This window comes from Chelonoidis abingdonii, chromosome 19, assembly GCF_003597395.2.
Source record: "Chelonoidis abingdonii isolate Lonesome George chromosome 19, CheloAbing_2.0, whole genome shotgun sequence".
NCBI classification, from domain to species: domain Eukaryota; kingdom Metazoa; phylum Chordata; order Testudines; family Testudinidae; genus Chelonoidis; species Chelonoidis abingdonii.
Genome location: NC_133787.1, coordinates 37,489,316 through 37,509,480, shown reverse-complemented (window position 1 = coordinate 37,509,480; position 20,165 = coordinate 37,489,316). Strand labels below are relative to the sequence as shown.

At 46.1% G+C, this 20,165-nt stretch overlaps 2 protein-coding genes across 2 annotated transcripts in view; one reads left to right on the top strand and one right to left on the bottom strand.

The window, feature by feature from the left end:
• KLHDC4 (kelch domain containing 4) overlaps positions 1–1,792 on the top strand; it is a 45,021-nt gene extending 43,229 nt beyond the window's left edge. Inside the window, exons 11-12 of the mRNA XM_032793754.2 lie at positions 220–339; positions 1,180–1,792. Coding sequence (XP_032649645.1) covers positions 220–339; positions 1,180–1,355 — 296 coding nt within the window. The 3' untranslated portion in view covers positions 1,356–1,792. The remainder of the gene's footprint in view (positions 1–219; positions 340–1,179) is intronic.
• Positions 1,793–17,539: 15,747 nt separating this feature from the next.
• Positions 17,540–20,165, bottom strand: part of JPH3 (junctophilin 3) — a 142,132-nt gene continuing 139,506 nt past the window's right edge. The window contains exon 5 of the mRNA XM_032793756.2: positions 17,540–17,690. Coding sequence (XP_032649647.1) covers positions 17,610–17,690 — 81 coding nt within the window. The 3' untranslated portion in view covers positions 17,540–17,609. The remainder of the gene's footprint in view (positions 17,691–20,165) is intronic.

Below are 20,165 nucleotides of genomic sequence, written 5' to 3'. Positions count from 1 at the left end.
TCAGGAACATGACTGCAGTGTTAAGACAGGAGTTACTGTAGTTCAGAACTTGGTGTCTCATGGTGGCTGAATTGCAGGGTGGCTATGTGATGATTGCTCAGCTCAGAAAGATGGGACACCTGTCTGACTGTCTCATTCTCCCAGTAACAATTCCAGCCGTCTCAAGAGGGTTTATTGTGTTTTGTTTATTCATTGTATATGTTTGTTTTACTGTTGAAGAAACTCAAGAATGGCTGGAAGAGTCCGAGTCCGATGAGGAGGGGGATGATGTGGAAGGTGCAGAGGGAGGTGATGAGGAAGAGGAGGAGGGCTCTGATGAAGAGAGTGAAGATGATGAAGGTAATTATGCTAAAAGGAATTACAAGAACACATGGATTGGTAGTTGTTTGGGATGTGTTTTGCCCCACATCTGCAATTTTGGCTGCCTTGCTCCAGTTTGTGGTGATCTAGAGCTTTCAACCTTGTCTCTGGTTTTATGAAGTGGCATCAGAATTTGAAACTGCTGTGCTTTATTAGCAACCCAAGCCAGCTTTTAATGACAGCTTGAGCCCACTGGGATTTTCCAGCAATAAGAAGCTACAGGGAATTTAGGAACAGGTAATGGCTCAGCGCTTTTCACCTTCAGGGAACGTTTACAAGTGTCAGTCCTCACTAAACTTTCAGGGAGGGATGTGGTGTCATGGGTCAGAAATCTCCTGGCTGTGCTGTCCTGTGCTCAGACCACTACTTCCCATCTCTATCTCAGAAAGAGATGCAGGGAGTTTTGCAGGACAGTATTGAGGTTCATTGACACAGCTACGCATAGGCTCAGAATGGGGATATTGGCTGGGGAGAGGGCATGTTTCAGATCTGAACTGAGGTATTGAAGATAGTATGTTTGCACTGTACATATGTCCAACCAGGGCTATTAGTCCTTTAATTTAAAAAGGCAAAAATCCAGCGGCAAGTTGAGCTTTCCAAAAGAAATTATATTTCCATTGTACATTCTGTTCCATGTTTGCCTGTGTCCTGGGGAGAAAAACCATTTCCCCTAGCTATCGATAGTCTTTAAACTGTCGCATTAAAATATGTTAGCTGCAGCATTCTCTCAACTGGCCCAGCACATGGGGAAGCAGATTGCTTTCATCAGCTGTTTGTGACCTCTCTCTTCCTTTCTGTTTCCCTCCTGTCATGTGCTAGAAGAGGAGCAGCACCCATCTGTTCAGCTTGATGAGAAATACACAGACTATCTGCCCAGGACTGAGCAATACTGGATTAAACTAGCTCGCCACAATATGGGCCCTGATGCAAAGGAGAAGAAGGTGGCAAAACTGGCACATGCAATGGCGAAGACTTTTTATGAAGGTTCGGTCTAGATGCACGTGCTGCTGAGAATGAGCAGTGTGGGTGCAGACACCTCACTGGGCCAATGGCCAATTGAACCAGCCATCTAAACCTGATGTACCTCTTAACCTGGTACATACTGTAGGTTCCAAAGGCCCCCGGCTGCTACGCACTAATGTCTCGGGCAGTCCAAGGTTGGCATGCCTCTCTGCTAACCATATATTGCTGCCATTATCACCCTGTAAACAGGCCTTGGTAAACAGGATTGCTGGCCGGGAATGTGTTCTGCTGAGATTTGAATACACATTGTAATTTTGTTGACAGCTGTTTAAGTTGGCTGAAGACAGACTGCTTAATAGAATCAGAACATCACTTGAGGTTCCTAGTCCCAAATGTCCTTCATCTGGCCAGGGGCTGGGTATGATTTTTTTCTAAGTGCTTTCATAATAAAATTGTTTGGTTGAGTCATTTTGTTTTTTCTTTAATTAACCCTCCTAACTTTTAATTCCTTTGCTCTTGCCTTGCAAAATAAATTTTGGGGACCTCTTTGGATCCACCAGAATCCCCTTAATCACCCCATTGATACCATTGTTTTTTCTTACTGGCAGAACAGTCTATAGATCCATTGAAGGCTTAAATGCAAAGCAGTTCCATTTAGGACCCCTGCAAGTTCACTCCTCTTCAGATTTAACTAAGATCTCTTTCCTAGTCTGGGTCTGTTGTCCCCGAGTGCTCGGACAACGTGAAGTGGAAAGCCTCCTGATGGTCAGACTGCTTAGTCACTAATAGTCCTGTTTCTGTACTCAGTTGGCAGTTCTCCTGGTGTTGACAAGAGCTGACCAGGTGGATTGAGGATGGATATGTGACAGTTTTACAAGCCTACAATTTCTTGGTGGGATCCTCTCTGGAAGGCACCCTCCCTTCCTTTCCTCCTGTTCCTGAGTATTATTTTTGTGGAGTCCTGCTGTGATCTGCAACTCTTTATTTTGCAGCCTATTTTCCAGCTGGGCTGCAGCCTCACCTAGCCATGTTTAATTTTTTCTCAGCATCTATTTCCAAAAGATATTTGGATCTCGAGGGACAGTGCGTTATAAATAAAACATAATATAGAACAGGGAGCTGTATTTTCCAGGGTCCCTCTCTTGCATATGCTCATTTCTAAGTACCTCTCTCCAGCTCCTGCATTTGTCTCCATCTCTGAAAGTTTTATTTTAATTCAGAAATATCAACATAAAAATGTCCAGCATCCCCGGGAGGCTTTTTGAAGTGGGATCCTTCATCTTCCTCTTGATGGGTGCCTGTCTCATTCCTACCACCTCGACTTTATAGCAAGAGGACATTCTATCCAGGAAAGGCCTGCTGAGAGTCACTATGGAGCTGATGCCATCCCTTAATTATCAGAGGCGTCTACCTCTCAGCAGAGGATTGCATACACAAGCAAATTCACATCTAGCATAAGCCTTTGGCTCCCCTGAATCTGGCCCTGCTGCCTCGGAAAACTGCCAGCTCTAGGAGTTCCACCCACGTTTCGTCATGCCAGAGTAAAGGAAGGGAGGTTGAGCTATACGTCTTGGTGTAGTCTGCTCCTCAATACCCTAAAGCGCAAAGAAGCAGCTCAGCAGAAGGGGCATTCTGTATACAGGCCCTCAACAGTGCTTTATCATCTTGGAATCGTTTGCTTGGTGGGATTACGACTTTATCGGCGACAGCAACGTATACCAGTGGTACCTGCCTTGCAGTGTCTCTTTTTTGGTTTAATGGTGGCTCTCCCCATGGCGTGAATAGAGGAGGCTTTATTTAACTCTCCTTTGGTTTTCAAACTGGCTCTTGCTTATGGTGCCAGAGGTACAGGCCCAAATCCTGTGATAACACAAGAGGTGGAAGCCAGAATTATAAACTGGTGGAGATTATGTGGCCTGTGTTATGCAGGTGATCAGGCTAGATATTCATAATTATCCCTTCCAGTCTTAATGTCTGTGAGTGAACCAAATGTGTCCTGCACAAGCTGTCCAATATACAGTTCCCATCACAGGTATGCCCAATGGAGGGAACAGTGGCTGGGCTCTAGGGTCCTATTTGGAAGATCTGTTTGACCTTGGGTGAGAAACATCAACCACTGACTGGAGGTGTGGAGTTCTCTGCTGACTCTCACAAGCAGCAGGACTTACGTGGGTCTCATTCACTCGCTCACCTTCAGCAGCACTGTATGGCTTAGACCCGCAAGGTATTTAGATTCCTGACTTCCATTGATTTCACTTGAAGGGAAAGCTCTGGACGTAGCCATCTCAGGTGGGGATTGGGGCCAAGTTTAGGTTGACCTGTTTTGAAGCATGATGAAGTACGGCACTGAGAGTGGGTGACTGGCTTCTGAGATGGGAGATGTGGGAGTAAATGCTAAGCCCAGAATGAGAGAGTACTCAGCCTGCTGAACCAGCTGTCAGTGGGAAGCTGATAGAGAGAGCCAGTGTTTTGATGCTGGGGCCTATCCACTACCCAAATCCCCCAGCCTGCTGAGTAGTTAAGACAGAAGCATTTTACAGTGGCTACCATCTGCCAGTCCTGGCATCATGCCAGCCATCTCCATGTGTCTCCAGCTGGGAGGCCAAACGGAATGAGTGTTTGCCGGGAGTTCCAAGAAGGCCTCTGCTGCTCTTCTGAGGGGAGATAGCTACAGATGAAAGTGGTGGCCTTGGTACTGGTGGCTGCAGTGCCCAATGCCATGGGTCTGTGCCCCTGCATCTTTTGAGCATGAGTAAAAGCCGCACTATGCCCTGGGGAGAGGACCTTTGTACACGGGGCTGTCGTCACATTAACCCCTGGCTCCTGCCTCCGTGTTAAAGATACCACCCACTGCCAATGTCACTGGTGTGGAAGCAGAGCTGTAACTAGACATCTTAGTGCTCAGGTGAGCCTGAATATTTGTGCCCTCTGCCAGTTTTGGGGGGGCATTTTTCCACCCCACTTTTCCGCTTTGCACCCTAGATGGCTGCCCTGCCCTGGTTATGGCCCTATATGGAAGGATTAGTTCTGAGATGATATTCAGCCTCAAGCAGTACTTGTGCCCTGGTTCGTATTGTTTTGTTTTTATTCTGAGCAACCTGTGAGATGGCTTGAATTTGTGGGTTTCAGTAGGGAATCGCATTTATTCCACAGTGATCCCCTTATTTATTTCTTTAAAAGCTTTTAAGAAATTGATACCCAAGACAAAGACAGACTCGCAGCTAGAAGGGTAATGGAAAACATGATTACTCATTTAGCAGCATGTTGGGGCCAGGAACTGAAATGAGAATGTTGCGAAGTATTTCTAGCAGGGATTGGCTGATGGCAGCAGGAGTGACAGACACAAGCTATGATCCCTTGATGTAGAATCGCTCCATTTTGCAATCGGAGGAGGATGGGGGTAAAGCAAGGGTACTCGAATTTTGCCTGACTAAAAGGATACACTGGCAACTTTCCAGGCACAACATCTAATTTGAAAAAAGTACAGAGCAGATTTTCCCCGTCTTTAATTAGGTACAACCTGTAGAGACTACAAGTCCCAAAGGGAAGTGCTTCAACCAGAAGGGGTCCAGAGCAAGTGGAACATTGCAAGCTATGGTGTGAAGGCTCTGTGGGCTGCAGCTGCATGTTGCAGTTGATAGTGGCTTGGCTTGAAACATCAGGTTACTTTAATGTGCAGGGGGAATTGTGGCTGCTGTTGTCCTAACGGTTTCTGACTTCGCTGCTATGAGAGTTGGGGGTGCAAAGTGCACAAAACTCCCAGGACCTTCTGTGGGTATCATCATGCCAAAAATTCTTTGCTCTTCATCCATAGACAATGAAGGAAGATCATCATCACTGCCCCCGCTAAACACAGCGAGGGGAAGTGAGTCGCTTACAGTCAGTAGAAGCGCTGAGACTCAAACTCAGCTCTTCCGACTGCCAGCTCTTCCGACTGCCTGGCTGCCCAACTGAACTGTGTTGCCTCCTGCTTTCTTGAGAAGGCAAATGTCTAACTTCACCCTCTGTGGTAGCCCTCTGGGGCAGCAGCTATATTACACTGGCTTGGGCCGGTGTATACCACCCCATCAGGAGTTGGGGGATGGCATTATGCTATCAGAGCCCAGAGGCACCAGAATGCCTGTGGGAGGTGGGGGGGTGAAGAAGAGCAGGGGCAGCAGCTAAAAGGGGAAGCACACTTGCAGCTATATCAGGAAGGGTTCTTTCTCTCATACATCATGCCCTCCCTCCAGCCGTATGCCTTTGAAAGGGAAGGGCCATGGCCATACCTCTGCCAGCAGGGGGGTGAGGGCCACAACCCCTGTGAGGTGTCTAGTAACTTAACACTGCTGTACACCCTGAGCCCTGGGAGCCTGGCTGTTCCAAGTGCAGGGGTGTGGGGAAAGCGATTCCTCTACATCCCTTGTGCGCATCCACGTGAGAGCAACCAGGCCTGTTTTGCACAGTAAAATGTTCTACCCTGGGAAACTATATTACGTCTTGGGTTTGGGGATGGGGGACAGGGGCATGAGCATTTTGAATTGCTCGCCTATGCCCTTTGCTCCCCTAAACAGCCGCTGTGCCCAGGGCATTGCTGTCTTTCCAACAGAGTGTTGCTGTCGCCCACAGGGATAACGGAGAGCGTGCGGGCATCTCAGTTACGGCAACGACTCGACTCAACACCAGCGCCCCTTGGGCGGAGAAACCCTAGACTGTTTTGTGTATCACTCCTTCGGGGATGTCGCCAGGGAATGTGGCTCTCAGAGTGGCAGTAGTTTCCTTGAGGCTAATTAGAAGAAAATGGAGATTAAATAAACAAGGTTCCATAAAACAAGCTGCCCATACTGTTTAATTGTTAAGATAAAAACATAGCTGATAAGGAAGCACCTTGCATGCAAAATTGCAGAGGAGAGGTGAAAACACAGTGTTTGTGGATACCCAGGGAAAGAATCTACCAGCACTCGCTCCATTAAAAGCATCAAGCGGTGTGTTGTCTTGTCAGTGGGGTTAGTTCACAAGGCTTCATCTCACTGCCATTTAGTCCACTTTGTGTCGCTTCCATGGTCGTGCATAAAGATTCGTAGAACCTGCAGTTTTGCCGTGTTGCTGATTTTTATTGTCAGAAAGTAGCAGGGCTCCATTTCAGTGTTCCCTTCCAGAATTCTAAAGAGACTGGATAGTATGCAGTTTTTTGCCAAGTTTATTCTATTATTTTTGCCTCTTTCTGTAGCCTTTGGCTCCTTAGCTGATGAGCAAAAAAATAAGAAAGGGAAGCACATTAGCAGCAGTATCAGGGAGGGTTCTTTCTCTCTTTCTCATACTGCCCGGGTAAGACTGCTGAGAGAGCCTTATGCAGCAGATGCGCTAGAAAGTAGGTGACAGTGGTTTGAATTTTTCCTTTTTTTCCCTTTCTTCTTCTTCAAAGGGTGAATCTGAAATGTAGTTGTGTGTGTTTGTGCCAAGCTAGCTTTTCACCGGAATGGGAGTGGGGGGTGTGTGGGGGGAGGGGAGGAGATGAGAATGGCTCCCTTTTTATGCTGTTACGTTTTTTCTTATGGCAATGAATATATTGAGCAATTCTGCCCTGGGAGAGAAATATTCTGTAAAGGAGAGTTTGCTGAGATTTTCTGAAAATAAAAACCACAATAAAGCTCAAATTAAAGAGAGAGAGAGAGCGAGAGAGAGTGTGTATGTGTGTATGTTAGCCAGCCAGCCAGAAGGAAAATCAAACTCTGTTGAACCATTTGGAATGCTTGTGGGGAGTCCCTGGGCCATGAGAATGCTAGAGCCTTAAACCATATGGAATCCCATGAAAAGTTCTACTTCAACTACAGTGATTGGCCTTGAAGCGGAATGAATGCAGGGATGTCCTTTTGATTTGTGTTACACAGGTGATTACACTAGAGAATTGCAATGGTTCCTTCTGGCCTTAAATCTATGAAATCAGTGAAGCTCTGCAGGGGAGCAAGGATCTGTCCATATGAGCCTAACTGTGGGATCGGGACCCTGAAATGGACTGAAACTTTAATGTATTTTTATTATTTAAATGAAAGCTTTTAAAAATATATATAAACAGTCTCCTGCCAAGTTGGAATCCCAACCACAGCTGCACGGATAGCTTGATTGTCAGAGGGACTGAGCACCTGCAGCTCCTATAGCTGTGTGTGAAACCAGAAAGCAAAGCCGACAAGTCTGGTTTCATTGCTCAAGCTGAGGGGAATGTACAATATAAACAAACAGCATATGTGGTGACCAAATTATGTCAAACAATAAACATGCCTGGCTCTTTTGGGGACCAGTCTAAAGCCCATTGAAGCCTTTCCTTTGACAATGGATTGGGACCATAGTGCATTTTGCCCAGACGTCTCAAAGGGCTTTACAAAAAAAGGGTACGTACTATTAGCCTCATGGGGAAACTGAGGCACAGAACGATGAAGCGACTTTGCCCAGGGTCATACCGCAGGTTGAGCAGAGCTGAGATTAGAACCCAGGTCTCCTGACCAGTGTTTTATCTACTGGAGCCCATGGTTTCTCTCATAAAAATCAATTTTTTTTCAATGTTCAGTGATTTAAGGGGTGATGAGCAACATATAGAAGGGTTGTGTCTTTTTTAGTGTGTACATGTTGTTTGTGATTTTTATCTTGGCAATGTCCCTTTAAACATATTACATTGCTAATTTTGCAAAAAGGCTAGAATTTAAACATTTACATTCAGGAAAGATTTTGTTTGTTTATTTAGTAAATAATCAAGCTGCTTTTCCCCCTCTCCCCCCAAATAAAATAAAGAGAAAAGGCCAAGGCAATTCTTTTTTCGCCACTGCATGTATGAGAAAGATAAGAATATATTCAGCGTTCCCTTTTCTTTTTAGTCCACACACACAATAATTGCACTGTAACCAGAAAACAGCTGGTATGCACCGGGGGGAAAATGGAGAATAAATGAAGATGCTGACTGAAAACTCGCATTTACTTCAGGATTCAGACAAAAGGCAACAATGTATAGTGGTTTCATGTCTAGCTGAAGGTTAACATGGGTTGTAGCCCACAACAACAAAAAAGATTGTTCATCCTTATTAACTGAGATGTGAATCTCTTGGTGGGTGGGTGCCTAATAGATAGAAATGAACAAGACTTGACATAAGAGCTTATTGGATACCAGCTGGGATAATGAAGTGCACTGGCTAATCCAGAAATGAACTAGCTCCGTGTGTACTGGCAGAAAGCTGGGGATGTTGTTTTGTGACGGGGTCCCTTCTGCAGCGTTGAGCGACTGCCCAGTCACTTCTGATTCATGCGGGTGTGCTTGGGAAAGATCAGATGCCAGGCTGAGAAACCTGGAGGTTGAAGTTTACCCACAGGACAATATGGGTAACATGCAGCTCTCACATGCATGCTGCCCAACCCTCACCCCTTCCTCAAGGGACCTCCTTTAACCATGAAGACCTCATTTGATCTTTGTGGCAGTGTGATGATGGTGTTTACAGACCCCAAGGAAGGGAAGGAGCAGTACTGGGTCTGAAGGGCCCCACCCCTCAGTAGCTGTGGAGCAAGTGCCCAATGGAGGACCTGCTCAAAGGGGGACTTGACAGTCAGGCTAAAGATGAGGCTGTCCAAAGAGAGGAACCCAGTTGGCAGCCTGTGGAGGCAAAGCGAGCCAGAGGAGAAGGGTCTGGACTGTGGGTAAGACCCCAACTGGGAGGGTAAGGGCCTGACCCTTTTCCCTCCCCCACTCCTTGCTGAGGGAAGATAACTGGATGCTAGCATGATAGCTGAAGAGTGAGCTGCTGAGACAGATCTCTGTGTTGGGGCTGAGGGGGCTGCAACCACACCTCCAAGCCAAAGAGAAAGCGGGGAGGTAGGAAGCCCAGGACTTTGTGGGGCAGAAGAACTATCAAGCCACACCCTGCTGACCCCTGAGCGAAATACACAACAGGCGTGCTGAGTCCTTGGTCTCTCTGGTGAAGCTGCCAGTAGTGGTGGTTTACTGGGCCCGATTGGAACTGGAGTGAGATCCCCCCGGTTTGTTTTGCATAGGTCCTCCAGCTGTCATCAGATAACCGCTTTCAGTCACAAATGGCCTGGCCTGGATTTGAACTGGTGACCTAGCACTAAACATCTCGCATCCCAGTACTCTCAGGTGCTATCCACTCCTCATTTTAAACTAGCAAAGGCACTGCCTGTATCTAGCTTATCATCTGTCGCTCTTGGCACTGTAAGAATTAAGTATGGTGAAAGTTTGATCAGATGACATTTTAAAGCCCTTCTTCATAAAACAGGGTCCATTTTAGATACCTAGTTTTCCCAAGTGGCTTTAGGTTACAGAGGTCAGATAGCAGAGGTGTCAGCAGCAGGGCAGATATCAGTGTGAGGGCATGGCAGTTAAGTTAATCAAGCTATTTAGTCCAGCAGGGATGACAGAAGTATTTGATTTATGTTCTGCATGTCTCCAGCTCACCACCTGTGTACTGTCCCTGCCATTTGACTATGCTATGCAGGACGACAGGAGAAGAGAAGTGCATCTCACAGCACTAGAGCTGGGCAGGACATGGTTTTCCTGTCCCACCCAAATTTTAGAGAGGGTGAGAATTTTTTTCTATTCCAGAATCATGACGAAAAATTAATCTAGAAAATTTTCATGAAGCCATAATCTGAACAAAAATTTGGATAAGGTCAGCTGACATGTTTTGTTTCAGTCATTTCAAAAGTTTTCACTTTGAAAATGTCAAAACAGGCTGTTTTGACCACTCTAAAACTAAAATTTCTTCCAGTTGAAAGACTTGTCAGAAACAACCTTTTCCAGCAAACAGTTTCAGTTTTGACAAATCAGCATTTTCTGATGGGCAAAACAAAATTTCAGTGGAGAATTCCCAACCAGCTCTATTCCACAGGTGTTTCCTTCCCTCTACATGTGGTATTTCCTGCAGAGGAACACCCTTGGCATTTCCTGGCACCAGGGGCTGGATTGCTCTGGTTCTCACCCACCTCATCTGGAATGAATCTGGCCGTATTTTCCATTTGAAAGCTTTTGAGAAATGACCTCCCTCCTGCCTGCACTGAGTACCATTGATGGGCCCTGCTGGCATGTCTCTAATGGAGAAAACCTTGAGCTGCCATTCCTCTCAGCGAGATGGGAAGGATCAGAACACAAAGGTTTTCACAAATGCAGGCCTCGGGTTGCAGAAGCTCATCAAATTTTTTAGTTCATGTCAAGAAGCTCTGCTTATTATCAACCTGTTACGTGGAGATGGGCCCAGTGGCTGCCCTGACCTTCATCACTAGAGCAGAGTGCCTCAGTGTTACAGCTAACAAAGAGAATTGCTTTCTGAGATGATGTCAGCATGCGGAGAGGCGGGAGGCTAGTGGGCAACAGTGGAATTACTGATGCCATCAATTATGATTCGCCGGTGCCTTTCACAAGCCTCCAACTGCTTTTTTTTTTTTTTTTTATAGTCTCAGTGGGATCACTTTACCTGGCACCAAAATGCAGCCACTTCTGGGGCAAGACAAAGCTGCCATTATGCAGCAGGGTAGAGACAGGAAGTGAAGAAGAAAACCAGATCCAGTTAAAACAAGTCAATCTAGGGGAATTGTAGCTTTGATAGGCTGCTGGTGCTTACACACTTGAAAAGGGGCCAAAGAATTTTTAATGACAAGCAATCGGGACTTGGCTTTGTGTTTCATCCAAATTGAGAGAGAAAAGCAAACAGGTAGATTCATCAGTATAGTGTGTGCTCTGTATACAAATGTATTGGTGGAGCTTTATATACCCATGCTCTCTCAGATTTATGGAAGATGTGTGAGTGAGGCACACAGCATCATCCTCGCAATCAGAGGCGCGCACACGTGTGTGTGTGTGTGTGTGTGAGAGAGAGACACAGACGGACGGACAATCTTCATGGCAATATAAACCATCCAGACTAGAACCTCTGAGTGATGGGTCCCCAACAGCTTCTGCCACATTGTAGGTGTCAGATTATATGTCATTTGATGCGAAGTCCTGGGGCTCATTCCTTCTTGAGTCATTCCTTCCTTCCTGATCTCTCTCCTTCATCACCTTGCTAAGGAAGGGCCTGATTTTTCATGTGGCACTGTTTGACTTCACAGTGGCTATCAGCCCCAATAATGTCTTGGCAAGTGGCATTCTGGGGTCATGGGTGATGGAGTGAGTGCTCAGTGCATGATCAAGCGTGCTCCTCCTGCCACCCAGGCTGGGCTGTTGGAGCGCACTTAGGGCTTGGCTACACTGGAGAGTTGCAGCGCTGGTGGTGGGTTTACAGCACTGTAACTTACTCACCGTCCACACTTGTAAGGCACATACAGCGCTGCATCTCCCTGGCTGCAGCGCTGGCTGTACTCCTGCTCTGCCTGGGGTATAACGATTGCAGCGCTGGTGATGCAGTGCTGCTCCACCAGTGTGGCCACCAAAAGCGCTGTAATTGGCCTCTAGAGGTATTCGGAGGTATCTCAGAATGCCTGTTCAGCCACTCCCAACAGCGCTGCATATGCTGCAAATGTGGCCACACTGCAGCGCTTTCCCTGCACAGCTGTACGAAGACAGCTGTAACTCCCAGCGCTGTACAGCTGCAAGTGTAGCCATACCTGTCATTGACAGCAAGGCTTGCCTCAGCTGTCCCACATGTACCTACATGATGCTCACTGCTGTTTCTGAATGTCTCAAGCACCCTGTAATGTTTATCTCCTCAGCTTGTCTGGATACCTTGATGACTCACCTGTGATTCCTTCCTCAGATCTGAATGAGATCTCTTCTTCCACCTGTGCTATTAGCACTTCCTTTTCATTAGTGTTTATTTGCTGCAAACCACATGAAGCTCTTTGGCCCCCTGGCTTGCCCTTGTGTCTGCTCTTCTTGGACCATGCTGTGATTCCGTTCCCACTCCAGTTCTGATGTGTGCCTTCATCGCACGTCACATGGCTGTGGTGTGGGGATTTCATGCATCTGCTTTTGCGGTGGCACTTAGGGATGGTACCTTTCTTGCAGTAAATCAGCATTAGCTGCGGTTCTCAGCATCTCTGTCCTTTATGCCAAATAATCTACTCCTTGTGTTTGATTTCAAGTGTCTCCAGACAGCTTCCCCTCTACAGCAACACAAGGCAAGAAACTAGAGCTAAAGGATAACACTGCAGTGTCTGCTTACTTGGGAGGCCAGACCTTCTTACTTCAGCACTATGGAGCTCCTTAACTCATTGTCAGCTTGTCATCGGGAAAGTGTAGCAGGGTCCTGCATTCCATACCATACGCACAACAGAAGTCCATTCAATACAGATTGGGGGTAGCACCCAGAAATGAGTGAGAGTGTGCATGGGTATATTTTGACATTGACAAAGGAGATCCTGTTCAGAGACTTGGAAGACAGAAGGGACCATTGCGATCATCTGGTCTGACCTCATGCATAATTCAGGCCAGAGAACATCCCCAGAATAATTCCTAGAGCAGAGTTTTTAACAAAACATCTAATCATGATCTAGAAATTGCCAGTGGTGTTAAAACACTTGATAGATACAAGAAGTAACCAATTATCTTCTAACACAGGGTTTCTCAAACTGGGGGTTGTGACCCCTGAGGGGATCACAAGTTTATTACATGGAGGGTCATGAGCTGTCAGCCTCCACCCCAAACCCTGCTTCACCGCCAGCATTATATTATGATAATATATATATTATAATAGTGTTTGTTTTAATTTATGGAGGGGGGCATATGTCACACTCAGAGGCTTGCTATGTGAAAGGGGTCACCAGTACAACACACGGGGAACCGGCCCTCCTTGGGGCTGCCAAAATCCATACTGCTCCATTACTTCACAGGCTGTGCCACGATCATGTATGAAAATGGTCCTACGGCCCACCAATGCCAGGATAGGCTGGGCCATTTACATTCTGCTGCATGGCAGGTACACTATGCCTGGCTGTACTAATATCATTCAGCAACAGCCAAGCATTTGGGCACCTTTACACCCTCAAGGACAAAAAACCACCACCACCACCTTAGGCCATGCAAAGCGAGCTCTAAGAAGTAATAAAGGGTGGGGGATGGGTAAGGCTCTATTCCTATGAGGCACGAATGCTCCTGTGCGTATTCTGTATTTGGACCTTTGGACACCATCTGATAACCATAGGATTAATTGGCCATTGTAGTTATCCTAGGTCAGTGTGGTAATTACACAATCATCCATACCCTGGAAAAGTGAGCTGATGTCGACGCTAAAGTTAAATACCAGAATGCTCACTACCTGTGTTGGAACCTGAAGTGGATTCATACGAAGAGGAATAAAGTATGAAGGAAAAAGGACCTCTAAGGAATCATGAGGTTTGAGACAAGGTTATGAGTGAAGGGAACCACTCTCTCCTCTGATGCACATTATAGATCTCTTATCCACAATGCATGTCTCTAATGCGCACCACGTGTTGGTCCCACGCACAGCATTGCCTTCAGTAATAGTTCCAAAGTTGGGTTTAGGGCTGGATTTGCCAGAAAGCTATACAGTGTGGGTCAGAGAGGAAAAACAATAGTAATAGACTAAACACTGTTCCTGCAATTCAGCGAGGACCGGATTTTCAGAAGTGCCGAGGCATCCACCACTCCCGCCGCAATAATTTGGGAACTGCAGGAGCTCAGCCTCTCTGAAAATCAGGCCCTCAGTTACTTAAACTACACACTTGTATTAAGCTTTTTTTCCCTCCTGCAGCTCAGTCCAACCACATCCAATTTCTTCAGGGCCCTTTAGCTGTATCAGCATGGTAACTGATTAGCATGTAGAGCAAGGGACCTTGGCAAGAGAACAAATGAAAAGTTGTTTCAACAGCGTGCAATTGTCAGTGGTTTGAGAGGGTGACTCCATGTCATAGGGCTGTGTGAAATGAGCCATGGGATGTTACTACACGTTCCAAGGGACCTCGTCAATCCAGGTGGTTCCTTGAGTAAAAAGAACAGCCAGATGGACTAGAGCTAAGCCAATCCGGGGGACTTTTGTATCCTTCTTTCTTACTCTTCTCTGAAAGACTTGACTTCACAATGATCCACTGGTGGTTCAGGTGAGATACGAAGGTAGCCTTTCTGGAGTCCAGGAAGGAAACCACGTGCATCTGGATGGGGGATGTGGCTGGGGAGCTTGGTCCATTCCTGCAGCTTGAGGGCAGGTTCAGGACATGAGGTTGGATTGCTTTTAAATAACTGCAACTTCCTCCTTAGGAAAATGAGATGTTCCCTAAGACTGAAAAGCGAAGTCAATTGTCTTCAGAATCACCCAGCTGCTTGCATGCATCTGTCTAGCTATGCATGTGAGTGTATACATGTAAAACAGCATGGAGAGAGAGTATATGTGGATGTGGTGTCTAGATACTATGGTGATGCATGTCTTAGACATGCTAAAGAGAGAGAGAGCCATGAACATAGTACTTATGTGGTAGAGAGAGTACGATGAGTTGTTTCTGTCTTTGGGCTACTTGTCAATAATATTTTTGACTCTGTGTGGATGTGAAAGCACAGAGCTAAGACAGATTGCTCAACTCACCTCGATTAATCAAGGGATCATTATTTTTAATCACATTGTTTGGGAACCAATTAATATTAATCTTCAGATGTCTTTCAGACCCACTGAATCTTAGACACTTTGCTTGACTGAATTTTTAGTCTCATAGAAACTAGAACATAAGAATGGCCATAGTAGGTCAGACCAATGGTCCAACTAGCTCAGCATCCTGTCTTCTGACAGTGGCCGATGCCAAGTGCTTCAAAGGGAGAAACTAAGAGATGAAAGACAAACGGAGTTAGGTTGAATTTGGGGTAGCCATATATTGATTCCTTGGAGGTCTGAAAGAAAAGCAGTAATAACTAGTCAGTCACCAGTGTGAGAAACCTAGGCATGAAACCACGAGTACTTTTATTTGATAATGATATGCATTTTTGTGCTGTTTTATACATATCTAAATATTGTACTGTGTTTGCATTTAAATATGTAACCTGCTTCTGTAGGTATCTGTGTGTCATGCACTTACTGGAAGGTACAAAAAAATTCTCTAGAATCTTTACAAAGAATTGCAAACAGAATTACAAAACACATGTCGCAGCATGTATGATTTCCTAGGGCTGCAATTACATTATGTCGTTATTTGGTTCACTTAAGGTCTGAAGCAACCGTTCAACAGTAAAAAAGATGAATGGGGGGAAAAAAATGAAGATGGACAAAAAAGATGGACTGTTCCCCTGGAAACAAAATAATCAGAAAGGTCACTAGGCTCGCATTATCTGCCATTCATTCCTTCCATCCCACACCCTCTACCCAGAAAGGAAAACAAACAAGCAAAGGAAAGAAAACGGCAAGACGGAATGAGCGTGGCAGTTTAAGAAAAAGAACCGAATTTAACTGGCACATGCGCTAATCTTTAGTTTATTTCTGGTTAAAAATAGAGCAATCCAGTGCAGTGTAATAAAGAAATCTGCTGAAAAGGTAGCAGAGAAACAGCTAAAATGTAAGCAAAGCAAAGCCAAGTCCACAAGTCAGGTTGTATCCAACACCCTGTATGTAAAATGACGAGACAGATTTGGTCACAGATAAAATCTAGGTTTGTATTTGGGCCATATCTGACCCTCATGACTCCCCCACCCCTCTTTATCCAATGGACTTGCAGTCGGTGTAATTGTGGGTCAGAGAGGGTTCTGATATATCCTGTATCAGAGAGAGGCAGTTAACCATTTGAAGTGCACAGCTGACCTATCAGGCAAGGACAGACTGCATGTGGTCTTGGGGATGGAGGTAGGCAGGGAAAACAGCTACATTGTTTTTGGAATGCAACAGGACTTCAGGAATTTCCAAGCAATTGAGCTAAAACCATGCTCTTATCATTGCGACCATAACAGCTCAGGACTGGGGTACTGCATCTTTAATGAATGTGTATTATCAGGGCAGGGGAGGGAGGGAGGGGGAAAAAATCAAGGCGGGCATAGACTCATAGAAGGGTAGGACTGGAAGGCACCTCAGTAGGCCACTTCCATTACAAAGATGTTAAAAAGAACAAAATTAAGTGACGTATAGAAAAGAATACATCCTTAAAGGCTGGCGTTGCCAATGACGTTTTTTTTACAGGGACATGTCGGAAGCTGGAATATACATCCTGCATACAAAGTGCAAAAATACTACATGCTCAGAGCCTAAGCATGATGTCTGAAGCGGTCCATGGCGAGATGTAACAGGCATGCCCAGCCGCACTGCTCCACTCCTGCAGCTGTTGCAATGCTCCTCCCCAGATGTCCTTTGCTGGATCAGAATCGAATCTCCCACCAGACAGCTTCCTTGCATTCTCTGTAAGTGCTGGTGGTGTTATGTAGGTGTGGTTACAGTTCAGGATGGGATAGCTGGTGATTGTTTTAGTATCACCGCTCCTGATGTGTGCGTATGGGGGAGCTGGGTCGTAATAAGCTACCAGGCAATTTATGGGGGGAGTTGGGAGGGAAGGACAGATTTGTAGCCAGGAGAAATCAGCTTTGAACAGAAAGAGGGTGGCTTTGGGTGGTTTTGCTCCGGCTGAGTAAGGATGGGAGAGTGGCAGCAGGTACGATATTTACACCTTGTAATCCCCCCCCCCCCCCCACTACACCAGAACTGAGCAAAATGCTGATTGCGTCAGAATTTTTTTAAACTGTAACAAAAATGGGCCACTTTCCCTTTATCCTCTGTACTTAGGGGGGTCTCTTCCCCTCCCCAAGCACCTCCTTTTCTCCTCTTCATTCCTGCTTTTTTTTTTTTTTTTTTCTGGTAGCAGAGAGAGGAACAAAAAAGAGAGTTTTCTTGTGTAGCGGGGGGGTTAGAGGGCAGATGGGTGAAATGAGATTCCCCCCCCATCAACTTCGACAATGAGGTTGAGTGTTTACACTCATTCACCCCCCTTTGTGCCCCTGTTCCATCTGCCCACCCTCTTACCTCCATTTTGCAATTTTTGTTGTTTATTTACTTTGGAGGGGGAAAAATAACTGACTTTTATTTTGCTGGGATCCTGTCTCATCCTTTCTGGTGCTGGGAGGGTCAGAGAGTTGTTAGCATTCTGCCATGCCACACAGCATAGTGTTGTACAAGCAAAGAATTTTGGCTAAAATCCAAAAAACATTACCCAGGAAAAAAAGGCAAACTGTGAGTGAGACTCAATCATTTGTTGTTCTTCTGTGAAAAGACTTGGAAGTTGTCATAGGACAGTTCAAGTTATGATCTTTCCCTTTTTTGATTTGTTTTTGTTTGTTTTCCCCCCCCCCCGTTCGTACATGTAACTCTTATTTTTGCAGACAAGACAGTCTCGAGTTAGATGAAAAAGTTAATAAACAAAATGGCGACGCCAATGTTCAGTAAGATCACCATGACTACCAGAATGGGAGCCGAGCCCTGGAACAGAGAAAGAGAAGGAAAGGAGTTACAAAGCATGTTGAAATTTGGTGGTTAGCCAACTGTTGGTAGGAAGGGTCAGAATCTGTAATTATACTGTAACCCAGCAGGGCATGGTTTGCTGAGGTGCAGAGCACCTGTAACTTCCACTGAAGTTGTGGGCACCTCTAAGCATGAGACAAAACAGGGTGAGGGAGGAGCAAATAGTACTTTGCAGTTAGGTAGCACCTTCCATCCAAGAATTGCAAAGCACTTTGCAACTGTTAGTGACTTTTGCTTCACTGTCACCTTTTTGAGGCAGGTAAGGATTCTACACATGAGGAAATAGAGACACACAGCAGGTTTGTGGCAGAGCCAGGAAATGACCCCAGATGTCCTGACTCCTAGGGCTTTGTTTTAACCATAGGATCTCTACCCCCACCTGGCTTTTATCCGTGTATAATTCAATGCAAAGGCAGCTTCTGAGACCTCAGAGGAGCTCGTTGTTGTCTTCTTCATGATATAAACCAATTCTGTTCAGTTAGGGGCATGCTATGTGCACCCCAAGGGCCAGATGCAGCCCCCGGCAGTCCAATCCTTGTTACTGTGCAGTGAGGACAAAGCTGATAGAGCATGAGACACCTCATTTGGTTCTCAAAAGGGGGGTGTTGGAGCAATCCAGTGAATTGGTGCCAAGTTGTGACCATGATGGGAGGTTGACTGAGGAAGCTTATACCTGGTGGATCAATAAGTGAGGACAGCACCTGAGCTTGGATTCCCTCCTGTCATGTACATGGTGAATCCTGCTTTAAGGGACCAGCTAAAACCAGGTGCCTATCTGAGGTGACGATCTAAAAAAGATGGCGCAGAATCGTACTCTCTATGTTTTGGGACACTTTGGGGTGGTCTCTTCAGAGAGTTGGTTGTCTAATAAGTGTGAGCTCCCGTGCAGGGTGCAACACACCCTAGAGATGGGCCAGCGCTTGGACATCAGTCTTCTGTGCTTGGCACGCTAGGCTGCTGCTCCCTCCTTTAATGCTAAGCCTCTGCGTGGGACTGCGGTGTGGCACTGCTGCTTGCCTCTACCAACATGGTTCGGAAGGATCCAAGTACTGAGCAGGCTAGAGTGCAAAAATGGAGGTGGCGACCACTGGATGGACTAGCTGGCACCTTTGTCTAAGCTGCTGCAGTTGGGTAGCACAGGGAATGGCATACATAGTAGGAAAGCCAGAGGCCTTGAACGGCCCCCATTCATAGTCATTTTAATGATATAGATTTGTTTATTTCATGAAATGGTGCAATTAGTTCCCTGCTTCTCCCTCCTCCCCTCCCTTCTTCACTGTAACAAGGCTCATCTGCCTATTCCAACTGTAACAAGGCAGGGGTGGATGCCCTCATTAAGCCAGTCTTTGTACCACAGTGCAGATCTATTTAAAAACCTCCTTGCGAGACAGAGATTGTTTCTCCTCCGGAGCTGCTTGATTCATTTCACATTTGGGGAGGTGGGAGCCCAGGGGGAGGAGGACAGGAAGAATGGGGCTCTGCCTTTGAAAAGCTGAAGCTTGCTGGAAAGGCATATGCTGTTGCGTAGCAACTAGGTCAAAGGAAGCCAACCAAATCTAAGGATTTCTGAGGGAGCCTCCTGGCAGCCAGGTAGCTGCTCTGGACAGGTTTGTGCAAATCTCTTCGCCTGTGCTAAGCCAACCCTTTTGGGTGCTGAATTCCTTCCCTGCTTGCTGCCAAGTTGGAGCGAGGCTAAATACTGTGATGCAGATTGTTATTCACTGTACTAGCTCCATTTCAAAGGATTATTGGGTTTCACGTGCTTTCCCCTAGGATCAATAGGATAATAGGTTGCTGATGGTTATCAATCTGGTTGTTTCTGCTGGCAGAGCAGCACAGTGATGCAAAAACCCACTGGGTCTCAGCCACCCATCAGCCAGTGCAGGATGGCTCCCTACTGTATGTTCTCTAGCCTTTGGTCCAGTCTCCATTTAAATGTTCGAAGTCAGTGTTTCTGCCTCTTTTCCTATTCATGTGCTCGGTCTGGTAGGTCAAATCAACCACACAGAGGAGGCAAACTTACATGCCAGCCAGCCAGCCTGAATGCTGCTTAGGCAGATGGCATGTGGTACCCTCTGTGTGCTTCTTTCTCATCTCTCTGAGCAGAGTCATAGAACAGGACTGGATGTGGCTTGCCTAAGCATTTCTTAATTCTCTGATCACCAGAGCTTTCCCCTCTTAAATGCGAGAAAACGTAACCCTGCAGTCCTTCCTGAGACCAAACTCCCATGGAAATCATGAAGTTCAAGGGAAAGTTGATTGGAATTTTACCTGAATAAGGGTTGCAGGATTAGGCCCTTAACATGTGCACGGGGATACCGAATTCATGCCCGTGAGAGGTCTGTGAGCTTGTGGAACAGGTGAGCTGGGTTTAAAAATCACCTCTGCATGTGCAGTTGTCTTTGGGGATTCCTTGCAAAGGGGGCAGCAGAT